The sequence below is a fragment of the Durio zibethinus genome, chromosome 27, assembly GCF_047325235.1.
Source record: "Durio zibethinus cultivar Kanyao isolate XHJ-2024 chromosome 27, ASM4732523v1, whole genome shotgun sequence".
Lineage (NCBI taxonomy): Eukaryota > Viridiplantae > Streptophyta > Magnoliopsida > Malvales > Malvaceae > Durio > Durio zibethinus.
The window spans coordinates 15,202,173-15,227,376 of NC_143188.1; the positions used below are offsets into that span (position 1 = coordinate 15,202,173).

Below are 25,204 nucleotides of genomic sequence, written 5' to 3' on the forward strand. Positions count from 1 at the left end.
TAGAAAACTAAAAACCAATAAAAAAATCTCATACTATCATTTTCTTTGAGTCCAAAAGAAAAAAAATCAATTTTTTTATAAAGTATAATTTTATGAAGGATGATTCTAGATACACTATCATTTTTTTTCTCTAAATCCGGATATGAAAATTTGGTAATTTATATAACTTATTAGAAATACATATCTAGAAGCTTTAACATTAAAAAGTGGATCTCTATAAAGTATAATTTCCATTGATTCAAGAACTTTGAAAAAAAAAATAAAGACAATTTTTAAATCCTAAAGTTTTTCTTTCATCCTATTATTTTCAAATAATTGAAAATTTAGATCCTATTTTTTCAAATAATTGAAAATTTAGGTATCTATTGAATACTATGATCAACGTCTTGACTCTTTCATTGTACTTTCCCATATCTTATAGATAAGATTCCACCAAGTGAATAATTGCTAATTATTTAAGATGATTAATTATTACATTCTTGAGATTAAACTAAAAAATATAATTTAGATTTCATTTGGTTTGTTTTTTTTTCTTTTACTATTTGTTTTTTGTTTTCAATTTATTTATTAAAAATAAAAACCAAAAGCATCAATTAATTGGAGGATTAAAAAGTGAGAAAATTATGTAATCTCATTGGTTAGTTTCCTTTTTTTTATTAAAAAATTTATTCAGTTTAAAACAATATAAAGTATGAGGGTATTTGATATTCTGGATAAAATAAAAACTTAAATTTCTTATATAAAATTTATATTTTGAGGTTTTAAATATAAAAATGTAATTAAAATCAAAATGATTTTGGAATATACTCGTACAGGAAAGTAATAGAATATTGTTTTGGAAAAACAAAGATGATAATTTTGAAATATCCAAATAGAGAATGATAGATAAAGAAAATGAGATAGTAAGAGCATAATTAATTGCTAATTAGAAAATGAATTGAAAATGTAGACACCCAATTTGGTCCAGGCCCGGATCAATTGGGCCTGGTCCAAATGAGTAAGTCTGTATTTTTATTTTTATTTTTTTCCTTTTTCTCTTCATTTTATTTTTATTTTTTAATTTATTTTTATTTTTTAATTTATTTTTATTTTATTTTTATTATTATTATTTTATATATGTATATATTTTTTTCTTTTTTTTATTATTTTTTTAGGGATTTATGTATTTATTAATATGTATATATCTTTACTATTATTTTTTTTGGTTAATATTTATGTATTATCTGATTTTAATTTATCTGTTAATTTTTCTAATTTATCTGATTTATTTTCGTTTGGTTTTTGTTTTATTTTTTTTTATTTATCTGGCTGAAGATTGGATTGGGATTCAATCAGAAGAGTCCAGATTGGATTCAAAGATTAAATTCCCATCCAAAGAAGAATTGAGATTGATCAGAAACTCCTGATCAATCCCTATAAAAAGGACCCTCTGGAACAGAACAGAAGACAGAAAAATAGTGAGCAAAAAGCTACTGATTTGAGAGAAAAGAGGCGTATAGAAGAGTTTTTGAAGGCTAAAAGAAGGTTGAGAAGTGTTAGAATAGCTGTGAGAATTGAAAATAATTTTTTAGAGATTTTTGGCGAAAATTTTTCTGGAAATTTCTGGAAAATTTTCAGATTCCGGTGATTTTTCCGATGAAGGTTGAATTTTCCGGCAACGATTCCAACCAACTTTGAAGTTTCAGGCGAGCTACCCAGTTTCCGACGAAAGATCCCAAAAACCGACCAACTTTTCGATGAACTTCTGAAGAAAAACCCAGATTCCGGTGAAAAAATCCAGAATTCGGTGAACATTCAACCGGAGTTCTTCGACCTTTTAGAGAGAAGCGAGAGGAAAAAGGAAGAAGAAAGAGAGAAGGGAGAAGGTTTCTGTCGAAAAACAGAGGGAAGAGCCTTATATACCCTCTCAAAATGACGTCATTTTTGCCTTAAGTGACCCAGAGGATCCGCGCATTTTACCGAGATTCGACCCGACCCGAGCGTCGACCCGCTTCCTGACCCGCGTGTGTCTCCCCCTCCGAGCCGATAGCCGAGTCGAGCCGAGGTTTCAAACCGCTTCTCCGAGCCGTTTTCTCTTCCTTGAACCGAGCCGAGCCGTACTCCGAGCCGCTCCAGGTTTTTTTTTTTTTGAATTTTTTTTTGTTTTTTATTTATTTATTTTTCATTTATTAGATTATGTTTATTTAGTGTTCTTTTTACTTTTATTTTATTTTTTATTTTTGTTTTACTTTTCTTTATATTTTTTTTATTTTCACTTTTATTTTGTTTTCTTTAAATAAAAATCAAAAAAAAATTTTTTGAGGAAAAGTCGAAAAGTATCAATTTTCCTTAAAAATAAAATTTCAAAAACAAAAGGTTTTTGAGGAAAAGTTGAAAGTATCAATTTTCCTTGAAAATCAAAGTTTTCAAAAAAATATTTTTGAGAAAAAGTTGAAAGTATCAATTTTCCTTGAAAATCAAAGTTTTTCTAAAAAAAAATATTTTTGGGGAAAAGTTGAAAGAATCAATTTTCCTTAAAAATAAATTTCCAAAAAATATTTTTGGGGAAAAGTTGAAAGTATCAATTTTCCTTGAAAATAAAAGTTTCAAAAAAATATTTTTAGAGAAAAGTTGAAAGTATCAATTTTCTCTGCACAAGAACAATCATCTTTTCCTTCCTTTTTTTATTTTGAGTTTCATTTTTATTTTTCTTTAAATAATTCAACGATGGAGCCTCTGCAAGTGAAATAGTAGTTTTTCTTGCATACTCTTGAGGTGAGGAAATTTTCTTAATTTTCTGCTAAAAGTATTAGAGTCAATTGAGAATGATTTCCAATAATTAATTACTTGGTAAAATTTTAAGGCTCATTAGATAACACAAATTTAAGCTGGTACCATCTTTTGATGGGCATTGTGAGGGTGCTATAACCTTTCTCACACGTAACCGAACTCCCGAACCCTGTTCTGGTTAATAGACCTGAACCTATTCTTTTAGGGACCCTTAAACTTAGGTGTTCCCTGAAAGGACAGATTCCATAGGTGACCAATCGCACCTAGATAAAAAAGATTGGTGGCGACTCCCTTTAGTCAATGGCTAGCGATAGATCCCCGGATCTAGACGTTATGACAGAAAAAAAAAAAAAACAAAAATTAATAAACTTAGAAATGATGATTGAAGACATTTGAAAAAGATCATTATAATTACATAAAGATGGTAATATATAGTCTAATTAGACATTGAAGTTGAACAATTATTGTTTAACTTTGAATAATTTAAATTAAATTCTCTTCTGAACAATTTTTTAAAAAAGTTACTATTAATTTCTTATTTAGTGTGACAATGAGATTGAAACAAAAATGCACCAAATGATGTCCTTCTTCTGACTCCACTAGTGCCAAGTGTGCCAAATTTCATTTTACATTTGTGTCTTCTGAATGACTTTGCCAGTAAGCAATTCCTAGGGCTATAAACTTTAATTAGCATAAAACAACACCAATGCTAAGATTACATATAATATTTTATAGAAAAAATATTATAATTTTTGTAGAAAAAAGCTGGATCTAAGAAGAGGGAAGGTGTTATAGGAATAAGAATTTGAACTCTAAATATATTAAATATTATCTTTTATCGATAATTATATAAATTAACCAAGGCTGTAGGTAGGCCCAAAATTTTTTTACACTATTGTAGCAGAATATTTTATCCCACCAAAAATAATGTTTGGTCCCCTCTTTTCTAATAAAATTATTATTTGACCTATTATTTCTCATATTTTTGGCTTTGCTTCTGAAATTAACTGAGATAAATCTCAAATTCAAAAACTTATTTTATTATTAATATTCTTTTATGTAAATGTATTTTATTTATTTATTTTGTTATGAGGTAGATAATTGAAGGAAGAAAGAAGCTTCTGACCTTAGACAAAGTAGCTTTAGACCAATTCTAAAGTTCTTTTAAAGAAAACGAAACGACTTTAGACAAAGCAAAGCAAGAAATATGTGTACGAGGCAAGAACAAGAAAAACCCATACATGATGAATTGAAGACTCATTAATTAATAGAAAATCCCACTAATTTTTCTTCTATGGAAAAACAATCATTTTCGCCCTTTCATATTTGTAATGTTCACATTTGTAGTTTTTACTTATTCATTAATATTAAGGTTCATTACCATTAAAAATAATATTAGTTAATATTTTTATTTCTAGTATTGTAAAATATAAAATATGAATCTACATATTCTAAGTTCTTACTATTCAAATCAATATTCTTTAACAATATTAAAAACAAAAATAATAAAAAAGGCCCATATATATGATAAATTCAATAATAAATTATTAATATGTTGTTTTGAATTCTCAGTGATTAATAAAATGATTTTGCAAACAATAATCTAAAAGCACATTTCGAGATGATTGCTTAAAGTAATATCTTCATTCAATACATTAATGTCATATTTGATTCTTAAGATTATTGATAGAATATGATAATAATTATTTTATATAATGTTTGATTTGTATTTAAAGAGAGGGATATAGATTATAAAAAAATTAATATCTTCTTGACATAGGATTATTCAATTTTCCTCAAGTAGAAAGGATTATTTTTAATTCATGGGATTAAACTTATATATCTAATTATACTCTTAAAAATTATATCAATAATATAAATTGTATAAATTTTGAAAAGGATAAGACAAATAAATAAATTATCCTATCTTAATCCTTACATCTATCAAACACAAAATAAGATAATATTATTTAATCAATCATATTCATAATATCATTTTATCTTATCTTATCATAATCTTACAAACCAAATATGATTTAAAAATAATAGATATAAAATTATTAATCATATGTCAACTATTACATTTAATATAAAATTATAATGATAAATAGTATATTAACTAATTTTAGGGAGTGGAGAATTCTTTAGTAATTATTTTTAATGTATGAGTAAGAATCAAAGTAGGAATGGCGATGGAATAGAATCGGCTATTTTTGAAGTATTTATATATGAATTTATTTTCTTTTCATTATATTTGAATTCATTTAATTTATTTAAATATTTGATTAAATTTAGTTTTGATATCCAATCCTAAATCCATTTAAATAAGTATTATCAACTAAATATTTGAATTGTTAAAATATTCGATTATTTAAGTTTTTTTGTTAAAATATAAAATAATTAAAATTAAATTTAAAATTCAAGTTGAATTTTAATAAATAACAAATAAAAGTTGCTTGTTAAGGTTTAAAACCTTCTACAACTATAAAATTTTATATAATTTGCATATATAAACGAATAATGAATTCAGATGTTTAACACTATTCATTAAAATTTAAACAGATTCAACTATTTGATATTCAAGAAATATTATTCGAATTTGTCACAGATATTAAACTTACTACAAAAAATCATAATTATCCACTTATAAATTTTTTATCTGAACATAAACAAATTAGATAATACCAAATATATGACTATTTAGTATATATTGTCATCTCTAAATGAAGTCCAAAAGAGAAGCAATCAATTAATTCTAATGAAATGGATGGAAAGGTGAAGCACGGTCTAAAGCTAAGCTCCTGTCTACCATTATTTCCTCTTGACTTGACATCAACATACAAGCGAAATCTGAATGCCTGGAAACTCAGTTGCAGCACTTTTACTTTGTTGGCTGGATGTTTCTGGCATGCTTTCATCTTTTGCCCTCGTTTCATTTCATTAATATATTTGCGTCAGATTTTCAGGTTAAGTGGGCAATATTTTTACAACATGTGATGCCATATTACAATAGGTTTTGCAACAAAAAAATGCACCAAACGGTATCCATATGACTAAACAATATTCCTTTTTCTTAGTTATTAATCTAATGGTGTCAGGATGACTAAACTTTATTAGAGACCAAACAATAACCCATACTATTATAAAGAAAGAATTGTTACAGTAATTATTCTTTTCTCTGAATGCTTATTTAGAAAGAAAACGATACATATGAGGAAATTGATCGAGGAAACAAAAGGAGATTCATTGAAGAAGAAGAATAAGAAGAAGCAACAAACTTATTAATTAGAAATTTTTTTTTAAAAAAAGTGTTCTATCTAATTCCATCATAACAGAGTTAAGTTGACTGATAAATCTCTGTAAGTTTTACTTTCCTTCATACGTCAAGCTTAGTAAAAATTATAATTATTTTTTAGTAATGGAGAAATTCCTTCCTATCGATGTACATGTAAGACTATTACTTAACTTTAAGATAATTAATTTTTTTTGTACGAATACATAATATGAAATAAAAAATGGGAATAAAAGAAAGAAAATAGTGATAAAGATTAATTTACAAAAGCAAAACTATCAGCCTTATCATCATTGAAACCCCTTTCATTCTTTAAAATTCAAAATAGACAAGCATTAACTGTAGAGACCCGCACCCAACCTGCGAGGTATTATCTGCTTTGACCTGAAAGTCTCACGATTTTGTCCCACAAAAGACGCCTTTGGGATTAAGTCTCTACATATATATATCATTCCTTATCCACATATTGAGGGCGTTACAATCTCCCCACCTTTAATGCTTGACGTCCCTGTCAAGCCGACGTCAAGCCGAGTCTATCCACAGGACCAAGATCACACCAGACCATCGTGTGACTCCCACGACTGCGGTCACTGGTGACCGCTTTGATACCATTTATAGAGACCCGCACCCAACCTGCGAGGTATTGTCCGCTTTGACCTGAAGGTCTCACAGTTTTGTCCCACAAAAGTCATCTCACAAATTTGGGATTAAGTCTCTACATATATATATATATATATATATCATTCCTTATCCACACATCCTCCTGATGTGGGATTGGGGCGTTACATTAACCATATCTGTCTTCCACCTATTTTGATTCAACTCTTACAGAAAAAGTTCAAACTCGTACAAACATGTGGTTGGAAAAACACATTTGAACTTATCTCCTGAGATCAAGGGAGATATATAGCTACAATAACAGTACGTAATATGAAATACTTGTCTATAAATACCTGTACGCGAATCTCAAACTGCACAATCTTCCCTTCATTTTTCTTATAGAGAGCTAACAAAACATGAAGAATCTTCATATCCTAACATCACTCATTTTTCCTACCTTATTTTTCTTCTCATGCTCCGTATCTCTTGTGCTATCTTTTTCCCCTCCTTATACTGATCTCCAAAAGCAGTGCCTTGATGACCAAAAATCTGCTTTACTGCAACTGCACCACGATCTTTACTATGCCTCAAATTTTACTTTCTCTTCCAAAGTTGAGCTTTGGAATCCCAACACTGATTGTTGCTCTTGGAAAGGAATTACATGTGATGCTTTGGGTCATGTGATTGGACTTGATCTCAGTTACAAAAACCTTTCAGGCAGCTTTCACTCCATTTTCAATCTCCATCATCTTCAACGCCTTAATCTTGCTGGAAACAATTTTAATACCACTCTGTTTCAATACGAGTTTGATAAACTCCTAAATTTAACTCATCTCAACCTTTCCAACTCATGTTTCCTTGGCCAAATTCCAGTGGGGATTTCATACTTAACAAGGTTAGTCTCTCTTGATCTATCTAATCAAGATTCTTGCTATCAACGGTATAACCAAATTCTCCATCCACACAACTACTTCGTCTACTACTATCAACTGCCTTTTGACCTTCAACAACCTCTTAAACTAGAAAACCCAAACTTTAAGACATTGATCCAAAATTTAAGACCTCTTACAGAGCTCTACTTGGATAGTGTGAACATTTCAACTCAAAGTACTAAATGGTGTGAAGCCACATCCATAGCACTTCATAACCTGCATGTGTTAAGTCTGTCGAATTGTGGTTTGATAGGTCCATTTTGTTCTTCACTCTCAAGACTTCCTTTTCTTTCCAAACTTTTCCTTGGTAGGAATTCGATCTCTTATTTACCTCCCAATTTTTTGGAAATTTCCTCTCGTTTGGTTTCTCTCAGTTTAGTGAACTGCAATTTGAGTGGGCATTTTCCAACAGAAGTTTTCTTATTCCCAAAAATACAAAGCATTGACATTTCAGAAAATGACAATCTTGAAGGTCAGTTGCCAGAATTTTCACTAAACAATGCTTTGCAGATCTTAAAGATTTCTTCTACAAATTTCAGTGGAAAACTGCCAGAAACAATTGGTAATCTCAAGTTCTTGACAACTTTAAATCTCCATTTTTGCAATTTCTTTGGACAAATTCCATCATCAATTGCCAATCTTACTAACCTTGTGGAGCTGAAATTAGTATTTAATAATTTCAGTGGTTTAATCCCTCCATTTCATAGATTAGGAGTTCCAAATCTTTCATATCTTGATTTGAGACGGAACCACCTCTCTGGCTCAATTCCTTCTTCTTTATTTACTCTCCCATCATTGCATACCCTGTCTCTTTCGGGAAATCAACTGATTGGTGAAATTGGTGAGTTCCCCAATGCATCTTCTTCATTGATTGAAGCATTGTATTTAGGCTACAATAGCTTTAGTTCCGTGAAGCTTGACATGTTCTCCCAACTCAAGAACTTAAGGTTTCTTCACCTTTCCAATACGAGCATGTCAATTGAAAGCAACATCACAAGCCTTGCTTTTCCCCAATTAGAGGTGCTGCACCTAGCTTCATGTAACCTTACTGAATTTCCAGAATTCATCAAAACTCAAGACAAGTTGGCTATTCTAGGTCTTTCTAACAACCAAATCCATGGTTTTGTGCCTAATTGGTTATGGAAGACCACTCTCTTAGGGTTAGACCTTTCTTTCAATCCGATTGATTTTTCAAAAGAGTATCCTTTTGGTGACGCAAACTCCTCTTTTCCAATGTTGAGTATCTTGATTTTACAATTCTGTAACCTAAGTATGTTTCCAGAGTTTTTAAAGAGTCAAACTAGTTTAGGAGTTCTTGACCTTTCAAATAACAAAATAAGTGGTGTAGTACCAAACTGGGTGTGGAAGCAAAGTTTGCTGTATCTGGATCTTTCTAACAATTCTCTCTCATCTTTGGACCAATTTTCACTAAACCAATCTCTAACTTCTTCACAAGACTCTTTATCAAGACCTATTTGCAATTTGAATCAACTTGTGATCTTTAATGCATCCTTTAACAAATTAAGTGGGCCAATCCCAAGTTGCTTAGGCAATATCAGTTCTCTCAGCTATTTGGATCTACAAAAAAATAATTTCAGCAGCATCATACCAGATTTTGCAAAAGCAACCCAATTATATTCGCTTCAACTCAATGATAATAAATTAGAAGGGAAGTTGCCAAGGTCATTAGCCAATTGCACAATGCTCAAAGTTTTAAACCTTGGAAACAATACTCTGCATGGCACATTCCCTTTGTGGTTGGGAAAATTGCCTGCGTTGATGGTCCTTGTATTGCAAGCAAATAGGTTTTATGGTCCAATTAAACATGTGAAGAATTGTTTTCAAGACTTGGATGTACTAGACATTGCTTTCAATAATTTTTCCGGTCAATTACCAATTGAATTCTTTCAAGCCCCTCAACTAAGGTCACTCAAAATTGGTCGGAATAAACTGGAAGGAAAGTTACCGAGGTCATTAGCCTATTGCAGAAAGCTTGAAGTTTTGGATGTTGGAAAAAATATGATACAAGACACATTTCCTTTTTGGTTGGTGAAATTGCCTTCTTTAAAGGTTCTTATACTAAGAGCAAATAGATTTTATGGTCCAATTAAAATTTCTGAGAATGAAATTGCTTTTCCAGAGTTACACATACTGGACCTTGCTTCTAATAACTTTTCAGGTGAGTTACTTATTGGATTTTTTCAATCTTTGAAGGCAATGAAGATGATGATTGATTGTTTCTAATAACTTTTCAGGTGAGTTACCTATTGGATTTTTTCAATCTTTGAAGGCAATGAAGATGATGATTGATGGTAATAAAGCTAAGCCAGATTATATTGGAGATGATTACTACCAGGACTCTGTGACAATTGTGAATAAAGGGTTTGAACTTTTCTACGAGAAAATTTTAACCGTCTTTGCTTGTCTTGACCTTTCCAATAATAGTTTCAATGGGAAAATACCCGAAGAAATACAAAACCTCAAGTCACTCAAAGTGCTAAACTTGTCCTACAACAGCTTCCTTGGCCCAATTCCTTTAGCACTTGGAAACTTAACTGAGCTTGAGTCGTTGGACCTCTCCCAGAACAAACTCTCCGGAAAGATTCCTCTACAGCATACAAGCCTAACTTTTCTTGCAGTATTGAATCTCTCTTACAACCAACTTGAGGGAAGCATACCACAAATCTACCAATTCAATACATTTTCAAACGATTCTTACAAAGGGAACCTAAGATTGTGTGGGCCGCCTTTGACAAGGAAATGCAAAGAAGTTGGTCTTGGAGTGCCACCCTCTAAGGAAGATAAAGATTCATGGGTAGATGGAATATCTGTTTGGAAAATCGTATTGATTGGGTATGGATGTGGTTTGGTGATTGGGTTATCTATTGGATATACAATGCTGAACGAGATGGGAAACAAATGGATGGATAGGTTTACATGGAATCGGAATCAAAAAAGGAGAAGATCTTCCAGGTGACTCCATCAAAATTCAAGTTTCAAATTCATTTGGCAAGCATTCTAGAATACTTAATAACTCAAAAGTTTTCTTGTTGATTCTTTGAGCTGTAGTTAATTGCCTAAACAAATAAAATTATTTAAATATTCTCTTGCATTATAAGTGTGATTGATATATATATATATATATATATATCTGCACTAATCGATATTTGACTAAAGTGATTACATTGGAAATTTAATTAAAGAAGGTTTCAACTTTGGATGTCTCATTCACTTTTTAAACTTGGCATTGCTTTTAAAACTAAAAGCAAAAATTGCCTGCAAACTAGGATATGTCCTTTGAATTCCTAACCTCATTTTATAAATGACAATCATGAGTTTCCAAATCAGTAATTTGTAAAATGCATGTGAGTGACAGGTATTTTGAGTTAGATTGGGCTCTCAGCCATCTAAAGAGCAAAGCAAAGCTTTGGCATCTATTGTCCTTAATTAGATTGGCTTGGGATGCTCATATTTATTTTGTTTGGCAGGAGCACGATCAAAGGAAGTTTGGCAGGCCATCTAAAGATGTTGAAGCTATCGTATCAACTATCAGAAGTTCCTTTTGGCTTAGTTCAATATCAAGATTGCAGTCTCCAGTTCCACTCTTTCTCTTCAACAACAGAAATTGTGTCTGAATGTTTTTGGCTTGGTGTTACGGTACTTGTGTGTCAGTTCTTTCTCTTCTGCTCACCTAAGATGATTGGCAGTATGTCTGGTTGTATTGTGCTTTTCTTCTGTTCTGTCTATGGGGTGGTGTTTTACTGCTGAGTTATGGGGTTCCCCCGTTGTTCACCCTACTGTGTAACTCTGTTTTTATTAATAATTTCTGGCTTAGCAAAAGAAAAATGTGTCTGAATTGGGGACTGGTTCCTTAATGTTGTTTAGTTTGATTACTTTGCAAAAGTTAGATTGTTCTTGGACATTTGTAACGTTTTGATAGCTTACTGTTTACTTGTAGCAGACTGCTTTCTTTGGGTTAATAAAAATCATTTAGCCAAAGAAATTCTTAACAAAAATCTTATTATCTTTTAAACTCTTCATTATTGTTATACCAAAGTGATCATGTCAGCAGTCACATAGTAGGTCTTACACATGAAAACCCACTTTGCCACATCGTCATCTAAGAGGTATAAAAAGTAGAACCAGACCAGACAGGTAATCCACTACTGAATTCTCTTTACTCTCTTTAACTGCTTCTGACTCTGTCTCATTTACTTGCTTCTGGTATACCTTACTAACTTAACTTGAGCATCCGGTAATGCCTCAAAATAACATTTTTGGCACACTGACTTTCTACTCTGTGACAGGTAACACAGACTCTCCTCCTCAACCTCCAGTTAAACTTTCGACTATCAGACCGGGAATTACATCAACAATATCAATTATTCAACTCAACTATTTGCAGTGCAGTAATTTGATATAAGCCATGGCATGTACAACAATGACTACGCCTACCACTTTAACTGCCAAAACTAGATGTTACATCTCCTAACACAAAAATCTTCACAGACCAAGCTCAAGCTGAGATACTTTCTTCCTGTATTAACTGCTACATCACTACAGAGGAAAAAACAACGAAAAGAAAAGAACAAAGCTTCCAGTTTCAGGCATCAAGCTCGACAATCCCAAACTAACTTTGATTGTTTTTTATTGTCCCTAACAACTATAGATTTGACTATGGCGAGAAAGATTGAAATATTTCCGTTATTTTTTTCTTCAACTTTAATCCCATATCATCCTTTGTTTCTTTGCTTCAGCACTCCCACAGACAAAAACAAATGGTTTGTTGTAAGCTCTATTGCTATATGATTGATTTGCATGTAGAATAGACCTTGACTAAACAAAAACATGAGGGCAATACATTCAGTAACTTACATATACTCACTTCTCTAGAATTCCATTGAATCCTTTCAGTAACTTATTCTCTATCTAATAGAAATAAAGTGTCATAAATAAATAGCCAATATTCACATTGATATGCTAAGTGTTCTGATATAGCCACTAATCCATAATTGAAAGATGAAGTTATAGAAGACATGCTATGTTTCAATCACTGGTCATTTTATAGGTAGTTTTTTTCTCTAGTGGTCAGCTTGATGCTGTAAACCAGGAAGGTTGTCAAGCCTTCTGATATTTAGCCTATTTTGAGTATTAACTCAGACTTTATGTTTAGAAGATTGGTGTACGTAAAAAGATATTTGATGACTTTGGGGTTGACAAAAGCCACATTGGACAGAGTGATTATGCATATATGAAGACTTTGCCGCTAGAGGCTTTCTCCTACAACTGTCCTCATGCAGCCCTAAGTTCTTGCTCATTTGAATCCTTCTCTAACTAGAAATGTAAGTGTCAACTAGAAAAATACTTTATTCTTATGCATTTGGTCATTTGAAAATTTTACAGGGAAACAAGAAAACAAAAACTCATGCTAAAAAAATATTTTTGAGGGAAAAAGGGACACAAAAAAGATTACTATTTCTTGAGTTTAAGTTTATGTTTGCTAGCTAATTTCACTTTTTTTTTTTAATTGCAGGAACCGTATTTTTCCAGGAAGAAAACTGATCATTAATGTTTTCTATGCTTTGGACTTGGACAGCACAAAAAATCACACCTCCCGTTAGCGGTCTCTACCTAATTGAAACTACCTGCAATCCAACATTCTTAAACTCTTTGAAATAACATCCTAGATCCTACCAGTATGTGTCATCGAAACCTGGATTCTGATCTGATCAAGCTGAATTCTTGGCCACTATGAAGGTTGTGAAGTTGGATGCTGATTCGTGGAAAGTTAATAGCGGATTGCACTGCTATCTCTAGGTAGAAGAAATGCTACTTCATGGGTAAAAGGCAGCAATAGGGTTTGTTGCCATCTTAGGAACGCCAATTTTATATACACATTACAAATTTTACAATTGTCAACTCATTCAGTTGTTTTCGACAGCTCTTGGAACTTCATGTAAAAACCTAATTCTTACTCTGCTTAATACTATCACTCAACTCATGAGTCAGTTGTGGAATGACGCAGAAAGAATGCTTACCTAAATAGTAATGCACATGCCTGCAGCATCAATGATTTTAAAGAGCTTATCACTGCATAATCCAAAATTCCCCCAAGCTCAAGCAGAGAAATGATTTCGTTTAATAAGGTATTCAGACAAGTGAAGATTCTGCTACAACACCAAACAAAGAAATAAAAGTGTTCATGGCATCAGGAGTTGAAACAAAGCATCAATGGACGTATGGTTTACCCTCTTCAGCCATCTTTCTACGTATCTCATCAGCAGAATTAAATATGCGAAGGATGGGTTGGTTGCATACAAAGCATTTCTTATTCTTTGCGTGATGATGAGAAACCAAAAGATGCAGTTGGTTATTTTGCATTCGAATGAGAATAAAAATGTAAACTATACTGACATGAGGCACCAAAAGTTGATGATGTAAAGTTAAAATATGTCCTATTTCTATAGCTGAAAAAAGGTTGGACCACAAAAAATATTCTTTGTATGTGAGTAACCAAAAAAGTGTTGCATCTCAGTAATGCATTAACAACAAAAGTAACAAAAACTAATAGATATTAACCTAGCACAAAAAAGACATTAAAAAAATTAATGTACATGAAAAGGCATATGTGGGTACCTTTAAAGCACAATGCTCGCAGAAGTAGTGCTTGTGTCACGGACCTAAAGGGGAGTCCTGAATCCCACATCGAACATAATAGGAGGGTCCCTGGGGTATAAATGGGTTCACACCATCTCCGCCTTGTGAGGCGCATTTTGTAGGACAAAACCGTGAGGCCAAGGGGGCCAGAGCGGACAATACCTCACAAGGGTGTGAACCGTGGCAGTTAGGCTGATTCGGGACGCCGGAAGGGTGAATGCCCGGGTCTCGGAGCCGCGCGGGTTCGGAGCTTAAGTTTCGACCTGTGACAAGTGGTATCAGAGCCAGCCCTAAACCGTTCGATCCACGCCGAGCGCCTCGAGGGAGGTAGGCAGGGTGGCCGGCCTCCGTGACGAGGGCGTCACGAGGTTGGGTGCGGGAGAATGTCACGGACCTAAGGGGGAGTCCTGAATCCCACATCGAACATAATAAGAGGGTCCCTGGGGTATAAATGGGTTCACAACATCTCCGCCTTGTGAGGCGCCTTTTGTAGGACAAAACCGTGAGGCCAAGGGGGCCAGAGCAGACAATGCCTCACAAGGGTGTGAACCGTGGCAGTTAGGCTAATTCGGGATGCCGGAAGGGTGAATGCCCGAGTCTCGGAGCCGCGCGGGTTTGGAGCTTAAGTCTCGACCCGTGACACTTGCACTTAGTCACAACAGGATCCACAAAAGGCTGCAGGCAAATAAAACATGCAAAGGGCAACGAATCATCATCGTCATCATCACTTTGGTCTACCCCTGCGTCATCATCATCATCGCCACCCAAAGCCAGATTTCTCTTCCTTGCTTTCTCTGCTTCTTCCCAGTCCTTCTCTAACTGCCATCCGGACTTGTAGTCTCCCCGATCATGCATAAACTGACATGAATCTCCTTAACCACAATAACCAGTTTCTTTGTAGCCTTTACGGATGTCAGGCTGATAATCAAATCTTGCAGAAACCCTGATGAGGGCAGAAGCCCTAAGAGGTCCACGTGAGCCACCAGCTTTCTCACTGGCAACTGTTTGCCCTCTTCGAAACCCAGCCTTATGATCCATACAGCCATGCATTCCTTTATACAAGTTCTCCCCCCCCCCCAGAGCTTGTGTTTTTCCCCTTCAAAGCCATCTCTGCTCGTTTAAGAACTTTTTCACGTATAGCGCGAGCATCTTTTGTAAACTCAGTCTCCGTTTCTATGGTTGCTGTAGCTCTGCTATCATTTTGAACTTGAATTTCCTTCAAGGACTCAAATTGAAAAATCGGTTTGCCAGATTCTGTATTTGATTCAGTGGGAGCAGCACTCTTGGAGGATCCAGTTGAAAAGCATAACATATTGTCAGGCTTCAAAGCCTTTTTCTGATTGTGCAACAGAGATGTGCCATTTCTGGAGTCTCCATCTTCATCTTCATTTATTGCCCTTTTCCTTATGTTTTCGCACATTGTTGGCTTCCTAAAGAAATTGCAGTTAGAGAAATCAAAGAGTTAGCTATATGAGTAAATATACATATATACCTTCAAAAAGAATAACAAAAAGGAACAAATTTTACCTTGTTCAGATTGGTGAGGTTCTTTTTCTGGAAACTAGGGCTCGCTTAAATCTGTCATCTTAACAGAAACAAGAGCAAAGGTTTCATAAGTTCCTTGCCTCAAGCAAGATTAACTTCAAATCGTTTACGACTGCTGCTTCAATTCAAAAGAAGGTTTTAAACTCATTGAGTCAAAATCCTCGTTATTATTAATTAAGGTAACGAATGACACACTAATTGGAGAGAAGCAAAGATCAAGCTTTGTCTCATGAAAAGGCTAAATGCTCAATTATTTACCCAAATCATAAATTTCTATTTATGCAAGAAAGTGAAAATTTTTTATCCAAATCACAAAATATATTGAAGAATTAGTATGAATCAGCCTTCATCAAACAGCTCCGCATGTTTGATGGCCTTCATCAAGAATACAGTTGTTCTTCCTGTGAACCCACTAAGGAGCCCACTATACAGTCCAACATATGGATGGCTGTGCTGCGCATGTAGCAGGGGATGCAAAATTCCCATGTACTCGGAACAATTTCCTAAGAGAAGAGAATTTTAAAAAGCTAATCAAAATTAAAGAGATTTCAACAAAATGAAACCTGATGAAACACAGGGTAACGGGTACAATCCATAGAATCTCTAAAGTAAACATCGCCAGTTACAAATAAATGAGTGTGTCCCTTCTCAACAGCTCTGCTTGATGAGCACTTGTATGAAACCTCAACACAGTTTGAGAGTCAACATAATATGTATCATTATAGCTCCTGCTTACATCATCAAAATTCAGCAAAAAGAAGATTTACTGTCATAAATAAATAAATATATTCTCAAAAACATTATCCAAGGATCCAAAATAAATAAAATGATCCAACATATACGTGCATAAAAGATTTCTTCATTTTGCAAATTAATTCATCAAACAGGTGACAAAAGGTTTCTCATTTCAAACAAGCACAAATTAAAAAGAGGCATAACTTTTTTATTCATAATCCAATTCTGAGCATATAAAATTGGACAAACATAGAGGTCCAGAATCCATCAAGTACAATTTTGAACAATCTAATGAGTGTATGAACTTAGAAAGGCATGAAAAAAATTCTTAAAACCTTTAACTTCAATTTTGGGGAAATGAAAGTTGCATATAAGCATCCAAATTACTGCATTCACCATTCCAACACTTACAAATCAAATGACGCTAAACACATAACTGAATACATCCTTCAAAACTTAAGGGCAAAATAAGATTTTATTGGCTGGTCATACTTCTTGCAGAGCTCCAAAAACAGCCTGCAGAGCCTATTTATTGTGGAAAAACAACTTGCTTTAATGGGCCATATGTAGGGAGAGAGAAATATCTATAACCTCAATATTTGATCAAATATATTCTCTCCCTTGCAGTCGCTAACCCACACGCACTCACACAAAGATGTTCAAGCATGTATGGTAACATATGTAATCCTAAGTTAATACACAACCTTTGGTGATCTACAAAAGCCCATATAGATACAAATTCAGATACCTTTTTTTAAAAAAAATTTCAAAGATCCTAAACCAATTATTCGAAAACAGAGCATAAGATTGATTGTACAGAAATATTTAAACTCGAATGCTGTTCCTTTGCTGTCCGATAGTATTTGCCAATTCAGAGGAACATAAAAGAGGAAAAGAAAATACAGGCACCAGTGGACAAACTTGTAACTGTCTTACGGAAACAATTGGGCAGAGATCATCAAACTTATCAAACATATTTGAGTAATTAATATCCAAATACTCATATATTCCATTCTCCAGAATCCTAAGAGGATGACTATTGTAGAGCTGCATTCCAAGTTTTGAAAAAATTGTCCGGATCATTGTTTGTTGGATCATGCCTCACATCATTGGCCCAACCAAAGATGCATAGCTCAATTAGGCCACCACTTTTCTTTTTAATAGCTCAAAGACAGCTGTTTGCTGCCACTTGTTGGGAATATTGACTCAAATCCCATAAGAGATTTGTTTGGGATTTGTTAGAGATTTGTTTAAGACTTGTCAGATATTGCTTGATGGATAAGAAGACTTGCAAAAGAAGAATTCTAAGAGAAAGAGGATTCTTAATAGGTAAGTTTGACTTGCAAGAGAAGAATTTTAAAAGGAAAGCGATTCTTAATAGGCAAGTTTGACTTACAGGAGAAGAATTCTAAGAGGAGAGGGATTCTTAATGGACACGTTTGTATGGTTATAAATAGGTGAAGTCTCTACAGGGTTAGGTATGAGAAAAAGATGTAAGAGAGTTGTAGGATTTTGTGGGATAGACACCCCATAGGAGTATTGGAGCTCTACGTCTTATGGGTGTGTATGTTTGTTTGTGAGTGGATTAGAGGAGACTAAGAGGGTCCACATAGGTATGATGTATGGGAGCATATGGGTATGTGTTTGGTTATGTTGAAAGAGTGCACAAGGGTTTGGGTTTGTGTTTATTTAGGTTGAGAATACTCCATAGGACTAGAGGAGATTGAGAGTGTCTTATGAGTATTGATTGTTGAGTGAGGTTGATGATTTGATGTATGTTTGTAATTCTCTACAACTAGTGGATCTTGTTTCTCATCCGTGAATGTAGGTCAGTTGGATCGAACCACGTTAAATTGTTGTCTCTTGTATGTTTGATTTATTATTTGATTTTGCTTCCACTGTGTGTGATTGGATTGGAGGCTTTTAGCCCAACAAATGGTATCAGAGTTGTGGTGTTCCCCAACAAGTGGTATCAGAGCTGAAGGTTCGAAACGTGACAAGAGTTGAAGATTCAACATGTGGAAAGAGTCAAAGGTTCGAGACGTGGAAGAGTTAAAAGTTCGAGATGTGAGAAGAGCTAAAGGTTTAAGATGTGGAAAGTGCATGGTTTAAGACATGGGAAGAAGTAAGCTTAGAGGAGCTCGATTTAAGAGAAGAGTTCGAGTTTAAGATTGAGGATTGGTTTGTATGAAGCGTGAAGACACAAGAGAAGAGAAGATGATTGTGAGACTTTCATTGCAGGTGGAGCCAAGTATGTCTAGCATGAAGACAGATGATTAATGGAATTTGAGTCAAGGTGGAGATTGTTGGAAATATTGACTCAAATCCCATAAGAGATTTGTTTGGGATTTGTTAGAGATTTGTTTAAGATTTGTCGGATATTGCTTAATGGACAAGAAGACTTGCAAAAGAAGAATTCTAAGAGAAAGAGGATTCTTAATAGGTAAGTTTGACTTGCAAGAGAAGAATTCTAAAAGGAAAGAGATTCTTAATAGGCAAGTTTGACTTACAGGAGAAGAATTCTAAGAGGAGAGGGATTCTTAATGGACACGTTTGTATGGTTATAAATAAGTGAAGTCTCTACAGGGTTAGGTATGAGAAAAAGATGTAAGAGAGTTGTAGGGTTTTGTGGGATAGACACCCCATAGGAGTATTGGAGCTCTACATCTTATGGGTGTGTATGTTTGTTTGTGAGTGGATTAGAGGAGACTGAGAGGGTCCACATAGGTATGATGTATGGGAGCATATGGGTATGTGTTTGGTTATGTTGAAATGGTGCACAAGGGTTTGGGTTTGTGTTTATTTGGGTTGAGAATACTCCATAGGACTAGAGGAGATTAAGAGTGTCTTATGAGTATTGATTGTTGAGTGAGGTTGATGATTTGATGTATGTTTGTAATTCTCTACAACTAGTGGATCTTGTTTCTCATCCATGGATGTAGGTCAGTTGGACCGAACCACGTTAAATTATTGTCTCTTGTATGTTTGATTTATTGTTTGATTTTGCTTCCGCTGTGTGTGATTGGATTGGAGGCTTTTAGCCCAACAAATGGTATCAGAGCTATGGTGTTCCCCAACACCACTTGCCATCGTTAATTTTTTTTTTTTTTGGTAAAAATTATTCCGGATAAAGAAATTGTTCAACCCCATGACAAATTGTGACATTCCTAATAACTGTTGTACACTCAAGATTAGTACTTACAAAAAGTTGGCAAATAAAATTTTCATGCAACTGATAAACATTATTGATGTAAGAATTAAGATTGTAATCATTGTGAGGTATTGTATGTTCACAAATAATTTTTTTTTTAAATGTTTCGATAAGGAAACTGTGGTATTTATTTATAAAGTTGGAAGGTATGTTCACTAATGTTCACCACAGATTAATACAGTTAATTACAAGAATTATTAGACTGCATTATTTATGAGATACTATCCATTTTCAAGGTTTGGAAGCTTGTTCTTACAATTTTATCCTTTAAAAATGCATCTAGTGATAGTAGTAAGGTAGTCCTTACTTATAAATTTATCGTCCAATCCTTAATTATTAGATGTAAGATCACTTCTCCTGAACAATTTTTTTTTTTTAAAATTTTTATAATACCTATCACAATATATCCAAATTTTGTTTAAATCTAACCTCTTTTTCTAGCAATATTAAGAGTGTACTCTTTGACATTGATATTGACCTATCTTAATACAAATGCACGATCATTTACTTTTGAAATAAACAGAAAATGGAATCATACTTCAAAGACATTCCATTTGCCACAATATTGTTTTTACAGGTGCCAATTCTAACCCATAAGTATGAGCTTCATGACCAAAAGCCCCTGCAAAGTATCTGATAACTCCATAGTTTAGTTTCCACCTATGCCGAGGATTCTAAAGCTGTACATGGCAATTTTGTTGAAAACGGATTTGTGAAGCTTTCATTTCATATAACTTGGCAGCAAGAAAATGATTGGGAGAAGCTAGTGAGTATCGAAAAACTATATGGGAAAGGATCACTATCTTCAATATTGGACAGGATGTTTTTGAAGTCAAGATCAGCTTCACAGGGTAAAGCAAAGACTTGGTGACTGGTGAGGAACTAAATAAAATATTGAAATAGTACCTTCAATCTCCTTAAAAAAAATACAGATAAAACTCAATGAAAATGAAGTTGATGTATGCTCAAATTGTTCAATACTTAAAAATTGAAAAAGTAAGAAGTAATAGCATGCCATGTTGGCTGTTGGGTTACGAATAATCTGATGCCTACTTAACAATGGATCATCTCTAAAGAAACTATTTAGGTCAATTTAGATTCCATTTTATACTCGATGTCATAGAATTTAGGCTAAAATATGGATTCACTGCATCTTTGCATATATATTTAAGATATTTTTTTTATTAATTTTAATCTCACTATTATCTTATCTAATTTTTCGTTATAATAATTAATTTTATTGCTATCATTATTTTTAATTTCTCCAAAACAAATTTCACTTCTCATCCGAATGGTTATTAAGAGAAAAAGTAAGATCTAACACAACACTTATTACCCTTTTCATTATTCAAAAAGAAAATTACATTTTGGTACATAATGCACAATAGATGGCATACTTTTAATGTATAAAAAAGAAGTCATGAATTTAAGTACAATCGTATTTTGTTTTAATTCTATTTCAAAATTTATATTAACATTTGAAATATATATCCCTTTATTTTGAATTTAAATTTCTAAACACAAATTTAATAAACAAAAAAAATCCACTTTCATTGATCAAACAACAACAATGAAGAAACAATCATAGAGGAAAGAAAAACTAATACCTCGAAAACAAGAATAAGAATTTAGTGCTTTTAATAATTTTTTTTCAAAGAAATTGTAAAAAAATTAGACATGCAAATAAAATTAATAATCAACCAAAAAAAGCAAAATTAAGTACCCGAATTAGTGTTGATAGACAAATTGGGTCAAAAAGACCCGGTTTTTCTTACATGAGTTGGGTCCATTAATATCGAAATCGGCCTTTCCTTTGACTTTTTAAACTAAAGTACAATTGGACAATTTTTGCGAATCATACACTAATTGAAGAAAGATACCCAAAGCAATTAACTGAGAAAGCAAAATTTAAAAAAAAAAATGTTGTCAAAAGGGGTTTAAAATTATGGGGTTTTAATCAATTCCCCCCACCTTTTTTTTCCCAGGTAAAATTTCCTCATGCCCAGTTTTATTTTGAATCTTAAAAAATTCTTTTTTTTTTAACTGTAAAGTATGAGTCTTCTTTTTTATTTATTTTATCTTTTTTTTTTCCAGTGACACTGTAATTCGAGAGCTGGAGCAATTGTAGCTAAGTTTTAAAAACACCACATTGGCAATAGCAGAGTGTTTAGTTTTTTTTTTTCTAATTTCTTTTTTCTATGATCTTTGTTAGACTTTCACTGTGTGGAAAGATTCTATTTTTAGCTAAGCATAACTCTTTTTTTCAATTATATGTGTTTCTCAGACTTTATTGTATGTTGATTCTGTTCAGTTTTACCCATATTTCATTTATGTTTATGATTTGAATTGAGTTACTTTGTGAAAAGAACTTTTGAGTTATGCCAAGTACTTTGTGAAAATGAATATTCAGTTGCCAGATGTCAAATTTGGTGCAAAAGAATAATTATTGCAGTTTCGTATCTCATGCTATTATGGGGAAGAATGGGAGGATTGAAAAAGGGAAAAAGAATTAAAATGAAATAGTTGGGTGGAAAGTGTTAGCTTTTATGGACTGCTAACTTGTAATCATCATTTGTTTAATTCTACATTTTGCATTTTCCAACAATTGAATGGATTGAGTTTTTCGGATTTCCATGTCATTAGTTTCAAGTAAGTTTCATCAATGTTTTCTGTTTCCAAAATAAATTAATATATACGACATAACAAGTTCTTTATATGACATAAATTTAATATACTTAAAACCCATTCTCAATCTATCAATTAATTGAAGAATAAAAACTAATCTCTATTAAGTAAATTACTATTTTTTTTTTATCTTTTTTAAAAGACAAACTGAACTTAAATAAACTGCTAAGAAGATTAGTTTTCATAAAGTAATAATGGGACAACAAAACTTAGACATTTGCATGTGGCAAGACTTAGAAGTATGAAGTAAAAAAAAGACTAAATACCAATAAAAAAAATCTTATACTATAATTATATTTGTAAGTCTAAAATTAGAATATCATTTTTTTTATAAAATATAATTTTGTGATAAAGTATAATATATCAAATATAATTTTTTAAAAACAAAAATATGTTGAGAGTTTGAAAATTAATTATATCTTTTTGTTTATACACATTAATTTCTCAATCCCATTAATATGTATAATATTTTTTAAAATTTATTTTATATTTATATATATTATTTATAATTAATTTTAAAATTATTTATTATATTTATGATATGATATAATATTTGATATTAGATTTTCAAAATATAAATACCTATTTCAATTTAATTATTTTGTTAATTTTTTTTAACTTTTATTTCGTGGCTTATAATTATATAAGGTTCGACATATATGTAACTCTTTTTAAGTTTATTCTTTTATTTATAATTAGATTTACAATAAAGTTTTATCATCTTTTACAGTAGAGAACTTATTAATAAATCTAATGGTAACGTCTAAATGTAGGATTTCTTCCATCTCATTTTATTTGATCTTTTTTAACGAAAGTTATTATCTTTTAAGCTCTTCATTATTGTTACATTTAAGTGATCATGTTAGTAGCCATATAGTAGGTCTTACACGTGGAAGCCTAATTAGCCATATTGTGACTCACGAGATAGAAAGGTAGAATCAAACCAAATACGTGATTTACTACTCAACTCTCTTTAACTACTTCTTGCTTTCTCTCATTTTCTTACTTTTGGTATACCTTGCCAACTTAAGCATTGGAGCATATGCCCTGAAATAACATCTTGATTATCAGATAAAACACATTAATTTATAGGCAAAAAAAAAGAGCAATTTTTCTTTCTTTAATTAATAATTATTATTCATATATTCTATCAACGAATAAGTTATTAACAAAAGAACTCTTTAGTTTTTATTTGATCAATAAGAGTTTTTAACAAACAATAAGTATTAAACCATAATTATCCTTTAAATGAATTAAAAGATATTTACTTAAGTTAGATAATGGCATGTTGACCACTTTACATCTAACACTTCACACACACACACACACATATATATGAAAGAACTACTTACACTGATGTAATTTTTATATTTTTTTTAGATATTTGGATCAAAATTATTAAATTTAAAAATATTATTATGATTCAAATGAGTCATGTATTTAATTTTGATATAGGAATCCTAAAAAGTGTAGTGTGAGTAGACCCTTACCATATATGTGTGTGTGTGTGTTCTTTTTTATAGAATTGACATGTGCTTATATATACATATATATATACTTATTTATTTATTTATATCTAATAAGTATATGTTTATATTATAAATTTTATGATTATATATATTTATTCAAATAAATATAATGATAGAAATATTACTTTTAAGTTATATAATACAATAATAAAATAAGTTTAATAAAGATGATTTTGGGTTAAATTGGATTTTACGTAATTGAAAATTTATCAATTTGCTATTCACATAAGTTTAAGTACAAAAGAGATTAAGATTTAAAAAAAATTAAGAAAAAAATTTATAAATACTAAAAATAAAACCTTATCCTATGAGAATTTACTTTTTAAGAGACGCTAATAAACCATTTGAGTAAAGCTTTATATTTTTATTCATAAAATATATATTTCGTTGTGCAGGGAATTATCATCCATCATCGTCAATGAAAATGGTAATAAGAGAGCTAATTAATAATAATTATGATTCACATTTATATTATAAAAATATTATGAGTTTGCTTTTGTCTCCACCATTATTTGAGCAAGTCAAGTCTTCGCTGAGACTTGAGTGGTTTCATGAATCATCCGACACATAAAGCAAATCAAGAAACATGTGTATGACGCAAAGACAAGAAAAGCATGCCCGAATAATCAATTGAAGACTAATTCATTAACACAATATCTCATTAATTGCTGTACTATGCAACAACAATTATTTTCTAATTCCTTTCATATAAATAAATAACTCTATTATTAATATTAAGATTCATTACAATTGCGAAAATTATTCAAATTATAGATACATATCATTTTCTTTTATTTTAAATTTTCACATTAAAATTTTATTTATATTCCCTCCATCAAAATTCTTTTTTATTTTCTCTATTTAATTTTTATGATATTTAAGAAAATTACTAATTAGACTTTGGTGTATTTCATATTAAAAACTTAAATTTACTATATAAAATTTATATTTTGAGGTTTTAAATAAAAAAATGTAATTAAAAAATCAAAATAGTTTTGGAATATACTCATATAGAAAAGTAATAGCATTTTGTGTTGGAAAAAACAAAGATGATGATTTTGAAATATCCAAATGGGAAATGATAGATAAAGAAAATGAGATAATAAAAATAAAATTAAGTACTAATTAGAAAATGAATTGAAAATAAGAAATAAATAACAAAAAATAAAAAAAATACTTAGAAGTGATGATTGATGACATATGAAAAGATAAGTATAATCTCGTAAAGATGATAATATATAGTCCAATT

The 25,204-nt window shown here is 31.8% G+C and overlaps 1 protein-coding gene and 1 pseudogene across 1 annotated transcript; one reads left to right on the forward strand and one right to left on the reverse strand.

The window, feature by feature from the left end:
• Positions 1 to 7,077: 7,077 nt before the first annotated feature.
• LOC111279498 (receptor-like protein 7) lies at positions 7,078 to 10,570 on the forward strand. Its single transcript, XM_089756668.1, has 2 exons — positions 7,078 to 9,772; positions 9,849 to 10,570. Exons 1-2 carry the CDS (start codon positions 7,078 to 7,080, stop codon positions 10,568 to 10,570), a joined length of 3,417 nt encoding a protein of 1,138 aa, XP_089612794.1.
• A 3,251-nt stretch (positions 10,571 to 13,821) lies between these two features.
• Positions 13,822 to 15,835, reverse strand: LOC149511016 (zinc finger CCCH domain-containing protein 1-like; annotated as a pseudogene).
• Between the last annotated feature and the right edge of the window lie 9,369 nt (positions 15,836 to 25,204).

Bases quoted from the DNA above. Each gene is read 5' to 3' on its own strand.
- LOC111279498 (XM_089756668.1), top strand. From the start codon at position 7,078: ATGAAGAATCTTCATATCCTAACATCACTCATTTTTCCTACCTTATTT. The intron at 9,773-9,848 runs GTGAGTTACTTA...ATAACTTTTCAG, and splicing joins TGCTTCTAATAACTTTTCAG to GTGAGTTACCTATTGGATTT.